The sequence below is a fragment of the Nothoprocta perdicaria genome, unplaced genomic scaffold (genome assembly GCF_003342845.1).
Source record: "Nothoprocta perdicaria isolate Ctin4 unplaced genomic scaffold, notPer1 scaffold_267, whole genome shotgun sequence".
NCBI lineage: Eukaryota > Metazoa > Chordata > Aves > Tinamiformes > Tinamidae > Nothoprocta > Nothoprocta perdicaria.
The window spans coordinates 238,138-254,120 of record NW_020455496.1 but is presented as its reverse complement, the minus strand read 5'-3'; the positions used below and the strand labels follow the sequence as shown (position 1 = coordinate 254,120).

The following is a 15,983-nucleotide window of genomic DNA, read 5'->3' as shown; positions in this document are numbered from 1 at the left end:
ATTCTTGTTTAAAATGTGGAACAAGTTAAAATAAATGACCTGCTTTCTATCTAGATATAGAGTTCTAGCTTCATCTTTCTAATTGTGTCCAATTGTTACCTCCTAATCTTCAGTATTTCTTCCACATAAGGTTTATCACATTGCAATTATCTTTCTAGAGTTTCTGTATTTTTGTTCATGAATTGTAATATTACAAAACTCCTTGTTACAATAGTTTCTGAGCATATTACCCCTTATTAAGCCTCCCTGCCCCCAGTTCAGAGTATTCTAGGTGTCTGGCCATAAATCCAGTCCTGATCAAATATTTATTATTAGAAATGAAATTCAGATCTACCAAAATTTGCTCAAATTCTATGTTAGGAGACTAACATCGTCCTCCTCCTAGATAAAAATCACTATTCAATCTCAGTAAAAAAATACTAGCTGATGAGTATAAATCATCATTATCTAAAACGCATCTACCCTGCATTTTTCCTTCTCCAACTAGGGCAAGCATTTGTATCTATGGTTGAGGGAAGTAAGATGTGCTGCAACAGACAGGTCAGATCTTTTGAGTAGAGGCACAGACTGAAATTCCTTAAGGAACGGCTCTGCTTTTATTTTTCTTGGTTGGTACAAATCTGGGTCTTGCAGGTAAACTTATGTCTAAATCCAAACCTGTAAATCTGTCTAGGCTCCTCTCATACTGCTGTCAGAGATCTCAAATGTTCTCCATAAGAGTTCAGGAAATTTCTGTCTATGAAGGGTCCTTCCACTATCTATCTGTTTATTCCATTCCAGCAAACTGTGGAACAAGTGTGTTCATTTTTCTTGCCAACTTGATCCCAGTAAAAGAAAGATAAAAAGAAATGTAGCCAGCTTGATAAAAAGCATCTCTAAAACCAGCCTATGATTAATACGCTGAAAATATTTCTCTTTTTGCTAGCAGTCAGGGCTTTATAACACAGAACTGCAGACTTGCTATGTTAATGCACTTGGGTATCTAAATCTCCAAGAGAATTAACAAACCAAAGTAGCAATAGGTGGTTCTAAAAAGGAACAGGTCTAACCTCCTGCAACACATGCATGCAGCAAAAGATGTAGAACAGAACAGCCACTTGTATGTGGAAAATTTTGACTCTGCGGTGGGTTATTTCATTTTTGTAGAACTCAATTGATAGAATGCTTGAAAAAACAATCAGGCTGGTTTCTGTTTTTAAGATGTTTATTTAAAAGAAAGGTAGACCTATACCAAGGTGTCCAAAGAGTCCTCAGCTTTCCGAAACACAGAAGAAATACCTCAGTGTAGCAGAGCAATTTACATCTTCTTTAAGCTTCAGCTTCAATGGTTTATTAAAAAAAAAAAAACAAACAAAAAAAAACTTTCATTTCCCTTTCCTATGCTGTCAGACCTGAGGAAATTAAGTACCTTTTATTGGAGGATTGCATGGGATGGGAGAAGAAACTGTGATAAAATTTATTCACAATATACAAGTATAAAAATATGTTGCTTAGGATTCAATATTATAATTTAATAACTTTTTGTTGTTTCATAGGTATCTGGGAAAGGAACAGACACGTGTCCTGACCCTGTCACAAGAGGTAGAATGCCAGCATTTGGTACAACGTTCCAGGAGAGAGTCAAAGTGACGTTCCTGTTTCCCCTGCAAAATCAACAAAGAAAATTATCGCAAATACTCCAAGTAACTAATTTAGCTCTCAAATACTTAGATTAACGATTTAGGATACAAATGGCTTTCCTGATCTAAAAACAATGGGCTTTTGAATTTCACTTAAGGATGAAGTAACCTTCCATTTTAACAAAGTTGCTTCATGACATATTGCCTATTATCAAATTAAGATTTTTTCCACTATTGTCCAAATCCAAAGGATTTAAATGCATGCCATAGCTGGCAGCACAGAACCAAATCTGCAGGTAAACCAAATGTCAAAAGTTCTTGTTTTCTTCTTTCTAGCCTACAGAAAGGAAATGCAATCTTGGGATACAAGATATCCCACTAGTCAAACTAAAAAGATGCAACAGGCTAACAATGTATCAAATACAGTTGTCTCAGTAACACCAATAGGTATGTAAAGCACAAAGTAAGTAAATCAAGGTTCTATGAAGGAAAATAATGATTTACTTACTTGAGACCATTTCCATCATCAAAGAAAAAGTATTTTGACTTCATATCTTTTAAGAACAGCCTTGGATTATCTCCCCTCAAGATGATCTTGTCCCAAAGGACCACCTGGTTCAGAGCCTAAGAACACAATTACAATAACATCAGCAAACTAACTTAACAGAGCATATGCAATAACTGAAATTTCAAAGCATCATTTGCCCAGAAAACCTGAAACTGAAGTACATGCTTGAAGTCTACCCTCATATGCCTTATTGGCTAAATCATTTTTTATGGAAGTACTACTAAAAAGAGAAGTGGCACAGACAGTGAACAGGAACAGCAACAAAACTGTTCCACAAAACCTGACAAAAATATTTTCAGGATCAACAAATTTTGAAGTCTACAGAATATGACAAATATTCCTTCTAAACTGTAATAAGCTTCTAATAACTTTTAATAAGTTTTTTAAAAACAGTATTTTGGCTTTGTTTCAAATGAAAGATTTGAATTGTTCTACCATGACATTGCCAAGGTATTTAAGATTTTTTGCTAACCTTAATGTGAGGAAAAAAAAAGTTTAATATGCAAGTATGGTTACAGAAGCTGCATAAATATCTCAAAGACATGTATCCCAAATCCTTAAATATTTGAAATACGCTCTTCTTTTCAGTTAATTACCCAGTAAGGATGACATTATTGTTTACATTCCTGTTTACAGTCCTGTAACTTATGGTATCATTTATCTACAATATTTCTCAGTGTGCTCACTTGTAAAAACTAGCATAAATTCAATACAAAGCAAAATAATTAATTCCCAGTTGCCAGTGAAGAATCCTAAACAAATTGCAATAAACGGTCCTGCACAGCTCCTGTCACAAAAATGAAAAGTCCACCAATACCCAAACTGAAAATCTGTAACAACCGATGCAGCAATGCTCACAACTTTGAGCAATCAGTCAAGACAATGGAGAAATGTTATGGGGCCTGGACAAACATTTCTGTGCTCTATGAACAAAAGACTCATTACACCTTACAGGTTCCATATCCAGTCTCTTAGCAGCAACCAACTGCAGAAAGTTAGGGAAAAGTACAACAAAAATGACAAGTAAGTGAGAAGTAATTCTCTTTTACTATTCTATTCTAAAGGGATGACAAAGCTTGGATTACTCTTCTCTCCTCTGCTGAGCGCATATCAAGTCAAGTTTCATGAGTCTTTGAACCTCCTACTTCTCCAGTTAAGTTGCTGATGAAATAAATCATAAAGGACAGTGAAATCAGTCCAAGCTGGTAGGAAGTATTGGTGCCTCAATTCTTTCCAACAGCACTACAGGATGTTAAAAATAACTACAGTACAAAATGGTAATGGCTTTGACTTTTTTCTTGATACTTACATTGTTTTTTGTTGAATATTCTGCAGACAAGTACAGAAACAATTGTTTAACATTCCAGTCAAATATACTCCGCAGATGTATGCAAGTTAAGAAAAATAACACACTGAAAATCACAATCCAATTTTTTCACAAGATCTAACTAGACAATAATAAATTTCAGTACGTTTTCATTTTTTTTTTATAAATCAGTGCATTTCCTAGTGTCCTACCAGATATCTTAACTGCTTTCCCAATTACTGAAAAAGACAGATGTAGATTTCTTTAGAGATCCCTTTTTCCCCAAATGTTTTGAGAGAGCTGTATTTAGCGTTACAAGTTAGTAACCAAAATCCACTGATAGCCAGTCTACTAAAAAATATTGAACATATAAGGGAAGACAAAATTATTTACTGAATGTCTTCAGGGTGTTTTCTATACTGAACAACATTGATGTCTAACTATGGATCAAGATCCAACAATATATAAATACATATGAAATGGGTAGATAGCAGTATTACAGCCTCAAAGAGTCTGCAACATCCACATAAAGAAAAAAAGCTGAAACTACATTTAACACAACATTATGAATTAACAAATTCATTTACCTACATGCTACAAAGAAAATCAACCTATCAGAATATAAAAATAAAACACCAACAAAACCTCTGTTCAAATTTCCGAACAACAGTAAAGAACTGACAATGACTATTTGAGATTCTCAGTGTAATAAAACTAGCTGATACTTTAAATACTTTTTCTGTTGTTCATTTAATAAAACACATGTGCAACTGCTAAGGATGCTGAGAGCAACATTTAGCTATAAAAGCCTTTTCTTATTCCTAACACACAAGGATATCCTTCATTTTTATTCCATTCCTCATTACCTCAACAAATAAATAACAGATTCCTCAGGTCAAGCTTAAAATCTCTTACGTTTTGTTGCATTTATCCTAAGTTAGAACTGCATTAGAATCTCAAAAAAAGTAGAAGAGTTAACTGACAGTTAAAATACTCAAGTATTTTTAGTTGTCTGACTGAAAATGACAAATGGTGTCTTAAAATAAGTTACCTGAAGTAATTGTACCTAACGCAGCGGCAAAAAATGGAAGACACAAAAAATCCCAGCAATCTCAGCTGCAAAATGAAGCTTAATGTAACAACCTACCTGAGGTAAAACATGGTGCTTTACCTTAGGTAATGGTTTCTGTCAAAAATACAGAATTCTTATTTCAATGGTCCAGATCTTAAGAATGATCCTCTTCATTCGTCAGATAATCCAGCCAAAACAAAAGCAAACAAGTCCAACAATCTCAATTCCACCAAATAAAAAACAGGCTATCAGAGAAGCCAAGAAGAAAAGTTTCACGAAGAGCAGCAATGAGAAAGATTGTGGCTAATTTTGTAGAACATTATATGCTTCTTGATGAATTTCACACTATTCTTTGATAATTTGATATCTAAACAGGTACCGTGACTACTTTTTATTTGGAAAGACAGGCATTTGCATGATTATATGAGGAAGACATAATTTTGAAAGCCCTGCGCTTACAACAAAATGAGTCTGAAAGGTGCTTCAGAGTTCTTTAGACAGAGTATGACAGTCAAAATAACATGTTACCTAATCCCTAGAATTAATTCACACCTCAAACCACCAATACAAACCTCAGTTAACATTAACACCACATTTCATTACAGAGCCCTATTTTAAAAGAAGGCATAATGAAAGAGGAAATGACTCACTCAGATCACTTACCAGCCACAGAGCAGATATTCTAAGTCCTGGTTTACTGCCATAGCTATATAATATACTATCTTTCATTGCTTTAAATTTAGATTACAAGACAAATTACTGCTTTTTCCCTCAAGTTCTGAATATCTGAAGATTACATGGTAACAAAAATAAATGTCAAGATGTTCTCATTTCAAAGACTTGCAAACCATTTTTCCTTAAGGATATCTGCAGTAATGTCAAATGTGACGAATCCCAGATCACTTCTTTCTCTAGGTCCAGTGAAATCTTCTACATTTTTTCTAAGATAAAACAAAACACAAAATTATCTTTTCTCATTATTTCTCTTGCGTATTTTACATAAATAATGATTTTTACTACATAATCCCTTCATCCATTTTAGAGGTTTTTGGCTACAGTATGATTACATAGTTAACAACATGCACTTCCTGGAAGGTTTGAAGACACAGTTTTCAATGAGCTAGCCTGGCACCACAGTAGACTACGAAAGTTATAGAAATAGCATGTGGACTTTCCTGTTTACAAAAATCTATATCCATCTGTGTCTAAATTTGCACTGTTTTTTGAGTATATTAAAGTACGTGTTAGCCACTCCAAAAAATACTCAAATATAAAAAGCTGACTGGAACATCAGCAACACAACTATCTGCTGGTAACCATTTTCAAAGCTATTTCTGCACTGCTTTTTTTATTAAAGAAAAAAAAAGAAAAACAAACAAAAAAAGCCTCTAATAAAGAGCTGTCAAACACTCGGACAATCTAGGGTTTATGTTAGTAGTTCACACAACTTACAGAATTTCCCTCTGGCAGATACAGCTGTTAAATAGTAGCATAAGGAAAATGCTTATTTTCCTCTCTGCTTTATTTAAATAATACTGTTTTGATACCCAGAATTTCATTAGAAATTCACATTTGGAGAAATATCTGACATAATCGTATTAAACTGCATTGAAAAAAAGAAACTGGAAATCAACAATGAAAGACAAGAGATAGTTTCAGATTTATTCACCAAGTTTAGCAATTTACCGAACCTGCTACCTACAACAAGGAATACCATAAGCAAGTTGACAATGAACTCCTAATCTTAACTTTTAATGTAACAGAAAAATTTTAGGAATTATGAACTTGTCAATTACATTAATTCTAGTCTGAAAATATAATTGCATGAAAATTATATTTAGTGATCTCAAAGAAACAAAGGAAAAAATACAAATCAACTGTTTAAAAAACAACCAAAAAAAAAATTTAGAGACGCCATTTAAGAAAATTGCCACCAATCCCTCCCTGCTTAAGATTAGCTATGAATTTCCATCCTTTTGCAAAAAAATCAATATCTTTGGAACTAGCAACTCTTATCATGAATGTGGCTTCATCCCAGAATCACTATTAATCTGAGGATGTAACTGGCTTCAACCTAGAGTTTGCAGATCACTCACTCCTAGGAGTTTAAGAAAAGCAACTAAGGGACGCTACTTTCATTAATATAAGATCTTCACTTGTAAGATCAATTTAAGTTCTTATATTAATCTTATATTTTGAAGATCTTAATAAGATTAATATAAGATCTTCAGTGTACCACTGAAGTGATGGCAGTGCAAATTTCATCCTGATTAAGATTAATGTGACATTTCCCATCTTTTCAGTTTGCTGGAACATTCAGAATGTGCTTTTATGGCAGCTTTATACCATTTGGAGCACTCCTAGGACCATCCAAAAGATGATGATAAATGAAGAGTAGGAACTGCCATCATCTCCTCACTACGCAATCCAATGCATTGGGAACCCAGCAAAAAACCAAAGTTGTGATGGGTGTACTAAAACAGCTCAAAAAAAAAAAAAAAGAAAACAAACAAACAAACAAAACCCACCACTGTAACAACCACGCATTGATCTCATATGTAGCCCTGGTAAAGTACCAGGAGCCAGTTAAAGTGCCTCTGGTAAAGTACTCAGGAGCTGAGCCTGCTCAGCTACTCATACTGTAAGTACATACAAACTATAAGTATGCATGATGCGAAGGTCTAGGAGCTGGAAGTTTTCTGTGACAGAGAGTCTCCTCTTTTTTTTTTTTTAAACAGGTCTGTTTGCACACTTGCCTCAGCACTCGCTGTCATGTGGGCAAAACACTTTCAATACAGTACTGCCTATTCTACTCCTGATGCAACTCACAGGAGGGCAAGACCATCCAAATGAGTGTGCTTTCACTGAATCCACAGGGAAGGGAAACAGGTTAAAAAACTGAGGGATCTACTAACCAACCAAACAGAAATCACTACGGAGCGAAGCCACACGCTCATTCCGGAGGTGCCTCCCTGCCCCAAACCGCCCAAGAGGGCGCTCCGTTGTTGCCCAGCTCGATCCCCCGTCGGTCGCTGGGCTGCCGCCCAACCCGCGGCCGCGGTTTCCCGGCGAGCCCCCGCTCAGCGCCCGGCTCCGGGCGGCCGCGGGCCCGGCAGGCGCGGGCTCCGGCCGCGGGCCCGCCCGGGGGCGGCGAGCGCCGTCGTGGGGCTCCCTCATTGGCGCCGCGGCGGCCTCGGCGGCGGGCGGAGCGCGGCGCCGGCGGCAGGAAGCGCCCGGCGGGAAAGGGGGGGCCAGGGAGGGCCGCCTCGAAGCGGCGGGCCCCAACGGCCGTAACGGCCCCCGCGCGCCGCCCCCAACGGCCGTAATGGCCGCTCCTCCCGCCCTCCGCCCCACGGCGGCGCGGGTGGGTGGGGAGCCGAAGGGCGGCCGCGGCGCGCGGGCCGCACTCACAGCACGACGCGGGAGACGGCGATGCTGACGGGCACGCTGCGCTCCTTGAAGGCGGTGGTGATGAAGCAGCCGAAGGTGAGCGCCGCCATCACGCTCAACGAGAAGGCGAAGAGCGAGTTGGCCCGGGACAGCACCGTGTTCATCTCGCCGCTCGGGCCCGGCCGCCGCGCCACGCAAGCTCGGAGGCTCCCGGCCCGGCCGCAGCTCCGAGGCGGGAGGTGGAGGGCGGCTCCGCGGGGCCCGGCGGCGCTGAGCGCGGCGGCGGCAGCAGGAGGAGGAAGGGGCGCTGCGGCGCGCGCGCGGCCGGCGGGGAGGCGCGGCCCCTCGGCCCGCCCACCGGGGGCGGGGCCTCGCGCGGCCGTTGGGCGGCCGTTAGAGGCGGCCGTTAGAGGCGGCCGTTGAGCTGACCTCGGTCGTTGGCATCGACTCGGGCAGTAGATGCTCTCTGACCTTCTGCTCTGCGTCGTTCCGTTGTGCTTCCCTGAAATAATAATGATAATAATAATAATTACACTTGGCAGTCGGACATCGCAGCAGCTTGCCCGTGTGGGTCGTGTGAGCCCCTGGGGAGGACCTGAGTGCTCCATGGAGCCGGCTTGGCCCTGTGCTGCTGGCCAAGGTGCAGCCGTGTCCCCGTGGCAGTGGCCAGAGTGTGAGCGGCTCCTTGTGATGGCGCTTTGGCCCCTTCGGCACTGCTGCGTGCAGTGGATGTGCCTGTCCTGTTCTGTGCATAACTTGGAAAAAAAAAAAAAAAGAGCATGTGGTAAATGTGATGAGAGTTAACTCTGCCACATGCTGCATTCCTGAGGGCTTTGTTTCTGGAGGGAAATCGAAATACTCCCTCATAGATTTTTGTATTTAAGGTTATATAATAAAATTTAAAGAGCATTTGACAGAAAGGTGTTTTTCTCCTCCCCTCGCCCCCTGCCTTCCCCCTCATCTGCATCTTGCTGTAGCTGCTTTTACACAAATAAATCATCTAGTGTTTTATTCATGTTTGGAGACTTCATTGAGTAAATGGGCTTCTCCTTAGAATTTTCTTCTTTACCAAATGGTTCAGTGATCCCACACCATTTCCAAGATGGCGTAAGAATTCACTCCGGAGAACTGCTGCCTAATCATATAGTAAAGTGGTTTCCATCTCAACTTCATCTTCTCGGGCCCCTGATCTAGCTCCCATTCCTGCAGCCTGGACTCCTGAGTCACCAGCCTGTGAGCATTTGATACAAGTTTGAGGATGAGGGGAGAGGTAGAGCATGTGACATGATTTTCTCTCCCTTTCTAAAAGTTTGGGCACTAATCCTGGGTATTAACAGCCCCCCCCTCCATCAAGAGTCTGTGCAGTGATTTTTTTATTATTTTTATTTTTACATATTACTCATTTTACTGTATTCAGTCGATTAGGCCTTGTTAAAAAGAAAAATTACTTAAAGCTGACAACAGATGTCAGCAGCAGTTCAGTTATGTTCAATTTCTTCTTCGCAACTCAGCTTCCAGTGCTATAAAGTCAGGGAGCAGGAATAGGAGCTGAGAAGACACAGGCCTATAAAGGTGGAAGGCCTCAAGGAGTTGTCTATTGGTTATGTTCTTTTGGATTTATTTTAAAATAACTTTTAGATAAAGTGACACTTAAAAGCGCAGTATGCAGGGAAAGACAAATGGTGCAGTGTCTTTAGGCCCCATTCATTACTGTTTCAGAGCAAAGAAGCCTTCTGCAGATTTGATGTGACTTAAGTCTGGAAGAGAAAAAGGAAGATTATTCACACTAATTCTTGGCACCTAAGTGGCTAATAGTTCTGAGAAAATAAAAAGATCTGTTCTTTTTGTAAAGAATAGTGGCAATATGTTAATGTCAGAATGCGTTGTCAGTTAAGTAATTTGTGTTCACCTGAACAGACCTAAAATAACCTAATTACAAAAGCAAATTTAGAGAATCTTGGAGAGCCAGAAATACTTGGGAGACCATTTTGAAGCTGCAGTGATGCAAGGTATTCAGTATATCAGAGCAGGGTACCCAAACCCAGTCCAGCAGAGCATCTATGGCACAGCAGTGCTCACACTGTTTCTTGTTTCAAGAATTTTCTCAGGCTTTCTTTACAAAATATTTGAGCAGAATATAGAGATAGTCTGAATCTTAAAAATTCTCCCTCAGCCCTTCCCCAGGATTATTGGATTATTCCATTGTGGGGTATTGTTATATATTCCCCTGATTTGTGGATTTTTTTTTTTAATATGTATATAGATATATCTATATATAGTAATTCTTTGTTGACATTGACCACCAACGAGGATTGTTGTGACTTTGTTCTTTGCTTTTCCAGTGCAGACAGGGTTGTTTCTAGTACAAGTGTGCCTAGTGCTCTGGACAGTCTAAGATAAGGCCTTTGAGGTGGATATTTTGGGAGTGCATGGTTTGTGAATTCCAGTTCAGTCCAGATGTTGATAGCTTTGATCTCCTCAAAGCTTAAGCTTCTAATTTGATAGGTAAAAAATCAGATGTCTTGGGCTTCTGTGGTAGGAAATTAGATGAAGATACTATAGATAACTTATTTTGGTCTAGGGACCCATATATGCTTCTTGAATTTTACCATGAGTGACTATATCCTTTATTGAATTTTCCTTTTATTATTTATCTTGAAATGAAATGTTACCTCCTCAAGAAGCAGTTGGAACCTGGAAGTGCTTTGGCAGTTCTGGCTATTCAGATGAGAATTAAAATAAATGTCATCAGATATCAGAATAAATAGGGTCATGAACAGTTTAGGGATGTTTTGTCTCTCTGTTGCTTCAACCTCCATTCACTTAGCACCTTTTCTGTGTGGGTTAGTTTTACAACTGGTGCAGGAAAGCTCTGGGCAAAAGTAGCAGTCTTTATGGACTGTATTTGAAGGTTTTTTTTTTTTCTCAACTCCTTCTTACTTTCATTTTTTTTTCATTAGATATAAAAAGTACAGAGAATAACAGTATAATATAGCAGCTGAAATGAAACTTGCAACAATGGTCCTTTCTTTGTCCTGATGAAAAGAGGGTGCCTAGAAGATTGGGTGAAGGTCTGTTGGTACTAGAGCTTAACTAGATTTATGGTATACATGAGTTTTCATGTGCATCTTTATTCAAAGCTTTTCAGCAAGAAAATATCAGGGATTTTTTAATTTCTAATTTCAGAATTAACTGTATTTTATAACGCAGTCTTGTTAACTGGTATTAGAACTCTGACTTGGAGATGGGACCAAATATTCTTGGCTCCCAAACCAACTCTAAATATGTTTTGGAGCCCAAAGCAGTTCATTTTTGGCTCCAAGCAGTTTTACCCATTACATGGCATTCAAAGCCATGTAGGGTAAAGTCCTCTCGTACATCACTGGTTTAACCAAAGCTTTCACACTTCCCTGTGCTTTGCATTCTGTGGCAGAGAGCCCATGTACCACTGATCCACCTTACTCTCACTCTAGTTTTACCTCAATCCCTAAGTCAGTTCTAGGGTCTTCATCACAGAGTATTTTTATGTCTCTTGTAAACGCACCAAGTACAGACTGTCATGCCTCAGCTTGAGGAAAAGAATGTTTTGGTAGCTCTGCCACGATGATCTCTCTTAACTGATACCAATTTTAATGGATGGAAAAAACATTTTGAATATTAACACTAGCCAGGGGAGTCAGAGTAGTGACCCCTTGACATATGCTTGCAGTGTGATCTTTTATCTGCCATCCCTATCATTCCTTTTATTAGTACCACTCGTAAGCACCGAAAATACACATTTCACAAAACAATAGACAGAATAGTCTAGAAGAAAACCTACTGAAAATCGAAAAGGCAGATACAAATATAAGGGAAAGAGGTGATGTCATGTTTTTATAGATACAAATGGTAATAAAGAAAAATCAGATAAAATTAAAAGACCGTAACACAGAATAAAACCTAAAAATTATGAAAGAAGCTTAAAGTTTGTGACAAAAAAATTGTGAATCAGCTGCTACTTCAAGCAATTTTTTCATTTTAGAATAACTGATAATCTCATATTGACAATATATTTTAAAGGTCTTGTAGATAAAAAAAAAGGATTATTATAGTTATATACTGGTCTTATTAAACTATTCTGCATTGATTCAAGCAGCTGAAGAAGTCCATCTAGGTTTCAAAGTGGTAAAATATCATTAGTTAGAGGTATGAATTTGGTCTTTGAAAGCTGCCTCCTGATCATCTAGTCTGTAGACATTTCTGTAGTTTTATGCATATATATCACTAATGATAAAGCTATTTGGACCCAAGAAAGGAATATATAAAGGAAAAAGAGATGCAAAATGAGGAGACATGTCGCTCCATCTAAATCAGAATTAAACATCTCTATTAATATGTAGCTTATATGCATGTTTTGATATTACTGTCATGCATGCTTTGCTATTATTTCTTAGCTGGAGGGTACTGTCTTTGCAGTAGAATAGGTGGTGAGGTATGTGAGAGCTTTTTTTAACTTAAACTCCAGTAAATTAGCTTAAATTTACCAGCAATTTAAATAAAACTGGCAGATTTTGAAGTGAAACGGCTGAATCCAAGCACACATTAGTTTGTGTTGATTTCCAGAAAGAGAGGAAAGAGAGGAAAGAGCCTTTAGCAGAGGAATGGAATGGGCAGCTGGAGCTGGTCACTTTTTTAATGCCTGCATGGCAGGATTTGCCAGAGTTTGTCAGTCAACAGGTTTTGTGTGCCCGCTGTCCGGCATGGTTTTGGTTTTAGTCATGTCTCCAAGTACACACATGGCTTTTGGGGAAATCTTCTCTTATCACAACCCAAATATCAAGAATAATAAAATTCTCAAGGCAGGACTAAAACAAATATTCTAGGGCAAACTTGTAAAATTTTCTGGCATGACTCGGATTGGATTTATTTGTAAGCAAATCAGTTACAGCTTCTTTACTTCGATAGTATAGATAGAGCACTTAACAACTCCAGCTTTACTGCTTTCTCAGTTCTTTAAAAGAATACAAGTAATTTTAAAGCTGTATTGCTTTGCTCTATGCCCACTGGATAGCTGCTTGTCACAATGGTGATAGATTCCATCTCAGCAACACATCTAACACCAAGCAATGCCTGCCATCAGCAACGTTATCAGATCAGCATGTTTGATCTGTTTTACTGTCAGTGATTACATAGAGTTATAAACCTGGAGTTCATTATCATTTAAATATCTGAGTTAGGTTTTATGAGTTTGAGTGCGTGTGATATAGAGAACATTTGTAATGTCTACAGACACTGATTGGTATTTAAATCCTTGAGCAGTAATTCCATTCTCTGGGAAGCTAGCTATGCAAGACTGTATGTCAGAGCTATTTTCCAAAGATAGCAGTAGTATTTTCAACAGACAGGAAATTACAGAAAGATAGATGAATAAAACCAATTTAAATTTGTAACAGCTTAGAAGCAAGAAAAGTAAACTTTATTATGTTACAAATAAAAAAGTTGTCGTTTATGGGCTTCAGTGCCAGAAGGACTAGATTTACTAGTTTTACTAGATTTACTAGATTTACAGAGTGCCTAATCTGTAGCAGACCACTGATTTTAATACTATGGAGGAAAAAAAGTAATCCCGTGTATGGCTATATTCATCCAAAGGCACAAAACTCAGTATTTCTACAACAGTTTGGAGATCTGTGATCTACAGCAAAATCCAGAAAGAAACTCTTTATATAATAAAACTTGTGCTGGAAAATTTTTGTGTTGAAACTTTTCAATAAACTGGTGTATTTCATAGTCTTATGAGAGAAGAGAAATGGTGTCCAAATACGCAGTACCCCAATAGAATAAGTCTCAGAAGTCAGAGCAAGAGGAAGGTAACATTTATGAAGCTTATCCTGATCTCCTGTTATATGACACTTAAGGCTATGCCACTGCCTTGCATTTCGAATGACACTTTAATGAAGTTGTTAGTTGGCCAAGCAGGACACTAACATGAGTTATGATAACAGCGCAGAAGTCTGAAAGAAACATAATTTTGGATATCAATTGTAATGCCAGGCTGCATTGTTTGTGTAGGTTCTGCATAATTAGGCATTAAAGCACTTGAGGATTATAGCAAGCTGTAAAAATAAGATTTAGACATTCCATGTCTTTATTTTACAGAGTGGTATTTGCTTCTGTTAGCAACGCAACTCAACTTTCAGTTTTTGTTTAAGACCATATAACTTGGTCATATGGTAGAAGAAGATGGGAGAATTTTAAGGAGAACAACAGCATGCAATGAAAAAGCAAGTCATCTGAATAGAGGCTACACAGAAAAGAAAAAAAAAACCCACAAAACAAAACCTCCAAAATAAACATCCTTTGCCACATGTAAAACAATAAAGGAAAAGACTTAAAACTTTTTCTAACAGTTTTGTACTGTGGGTGCAAGTACTTTTCACCTATATTAGCATAAATTAAGGATTATACTGGGAAAGATTTAATTATAAGTAAGTTTAATTTCTAGAACTGAAAAAAGTGTATGGTTTTGAAAAGTCATATTCTTAGGTTCCTTACCATCTTTATTATTCAAAGATACCATCTAAGACCAAATATTACATCAACTTTATTGTTTTTCTTTTATTCTTTCCATACTGAAAATTAAGCACACCAGCCTTCGGAAGTGCTGAGAACATTTCCAAAATAAGAGGTCATTAATATGCTTATGTGATTAATAATTATAAAACAGAGTGATCATGCATTTTTTTCCTAAAAATTACTTGCTTATTTCGTGGATAAATTGAACTAAAATTCACAAGCACTTCAAGTTACCATAAACAGGCATCCCTGCTAGAATACTTGCTATCTGCTGTTGGCCTCTTACTAGCAGCAACATATTAATGCAGTTATAGGTAGGTGCTTTGATATTCTATTAATTTACAGGCTTCAGTTTGAAATTAACTACTAACTTAAAAATAACAATATTGATATTTTGAACATACTTTTATAGTCATACAGCACAGCAAGCTGTATTAAGAGATAAGTTAAGATCTTAAAATCAAGCATTTAATGTTTTTAAACAGTTTTGAAAAAAAAATACCAGTAATGGAGTAAGCATATGAAAGAAATGACTTGATTCTTAGGAATCTTGTCTAGCATAGTTTTATTCTTATGTTCTTAAAACAAATAAAGCAAAACAAAATTTCTAGCACTGTACGTCTGTAGTATAGCTTGGTCCTGTTTTTCTTATGCATTAGGATAAACCTTTAAATGTTATAATATTTTTGCACACTATCCTTTTTGTAGTCATCAAATGAATGATTATTCCTTATTTCATTTCATATGTCTATTGTACTGTTGTACTGTTATACTTGTAAATTTCCAATTAAAATATATTAATTAGTCTTAATAAGAGACTTAATGAGACTTAATTAGACTTAGTATTATTTTCAATTTTTTTTTTTAAACAGCAATGAAGGCATCTTCAGAATACTCCTGTTGAGATTTTTCCCGAGTGGGGAAATGAGGTACAAAGAAATTCCTTTCCCAAATCTCTGATATTTTCAAGTGCTTTAACTTTTTTCTTGATTGTTATATATTGGTGACACATCTTTATTTGGAAGCTCTGAGTGTTCAGTACTGCTGCTGAGCAGCATCCAGTTGCTTCACATTGCTGGGCAAGTAGAAATTTGGTACATTTATATGTTAGTATTTGCACTCTTGTGTAGCATTGCTTTGATTGTCAACTCCTGTATTTAATTTATTTACTTATACTCCTTTGTACTTTATGGCTTCTGTTCCAACATCTGTAGTTCTCTGTTCCTGTTTCCTCCATCTGCATGGGCCTTCGCTCTGCTGTTTTGTGCTCAAGTCTGAGTATGCATGTTGTTGATTCTTCCAAAATGCCATGTGAGCATTAGCATCTAGACACTCATTCTCTTCTCTTAACTGGGTGCCTACTAGCATGGGTTTAGCAGCATGCTATAATAGCCACTTCTGCTGAGCTTCAGTAGCTTCAGATTAGGATACATGCAATTATTCTGTGAGGCTGGAGCATTTCCAGTTAAGCTA

At 37.8% G+C, this 15,983-nt stretch overlaps 1 protein-coding gene across 1 annotated transcript; it reads right to left on the bottom strand.

Annotated features, from left to right (window-relative positions):
• Positions 1 to 1,186: 1,186 nt before the first annotated feature.
• On the bottom strand, positions 1,187 to 8,294 carry SPCS3 (signal peptidase complex subunit 3). The gene is made up of 5 exons (XM_026040800.1): positions 7,977 to 8,294; positions 5,433 to 5,506; positions 3,497 to 3,573; positions 2,128 to 2,243; positions 1,187 to 1,643 (listed from the first exon to the last, which is right to left on the bottom strand). Exons 1-5 carry the CDS (start codon positions 8,117 to 8,119, stop codon positions 1,511 to 1,513), a joined length of 543 nt encoding a protein of 180 aa, XP_025896585.1. The 5' UTR covers positions 8,120 to 8,294; the 3' UTR covers positions 1,187 to 1,510.
• Positions 8,295 to 15,983: the final 7,689 nt, after the last annotated feature.

Bases quoted from the DNA above. Each gene is read 5' to 3' on its own strand.
- SPCS3 (XM_026040800.1), bottom strand. From the start codon at position 8,119: ATGAACACGGTGCTGTCCCGGGCCAACTCGCTCTTCGCCTTCTCGTTG. The intron at 5,507-7,976 runs GTGAGTGCGGCC...GTTTTATCTTAG, and splicing joins GCCGTCTCCCGCGTCGTGCT to AAAAAATGTAGAAGATTTCA. The intron at 2,244-3,496 runs GTAAGTATCAAG...TTGTGTTCTTAG, and splicing joins AATATTCAACAAAAAACAAT to GCTCTGAACCAGGTGGTCCT.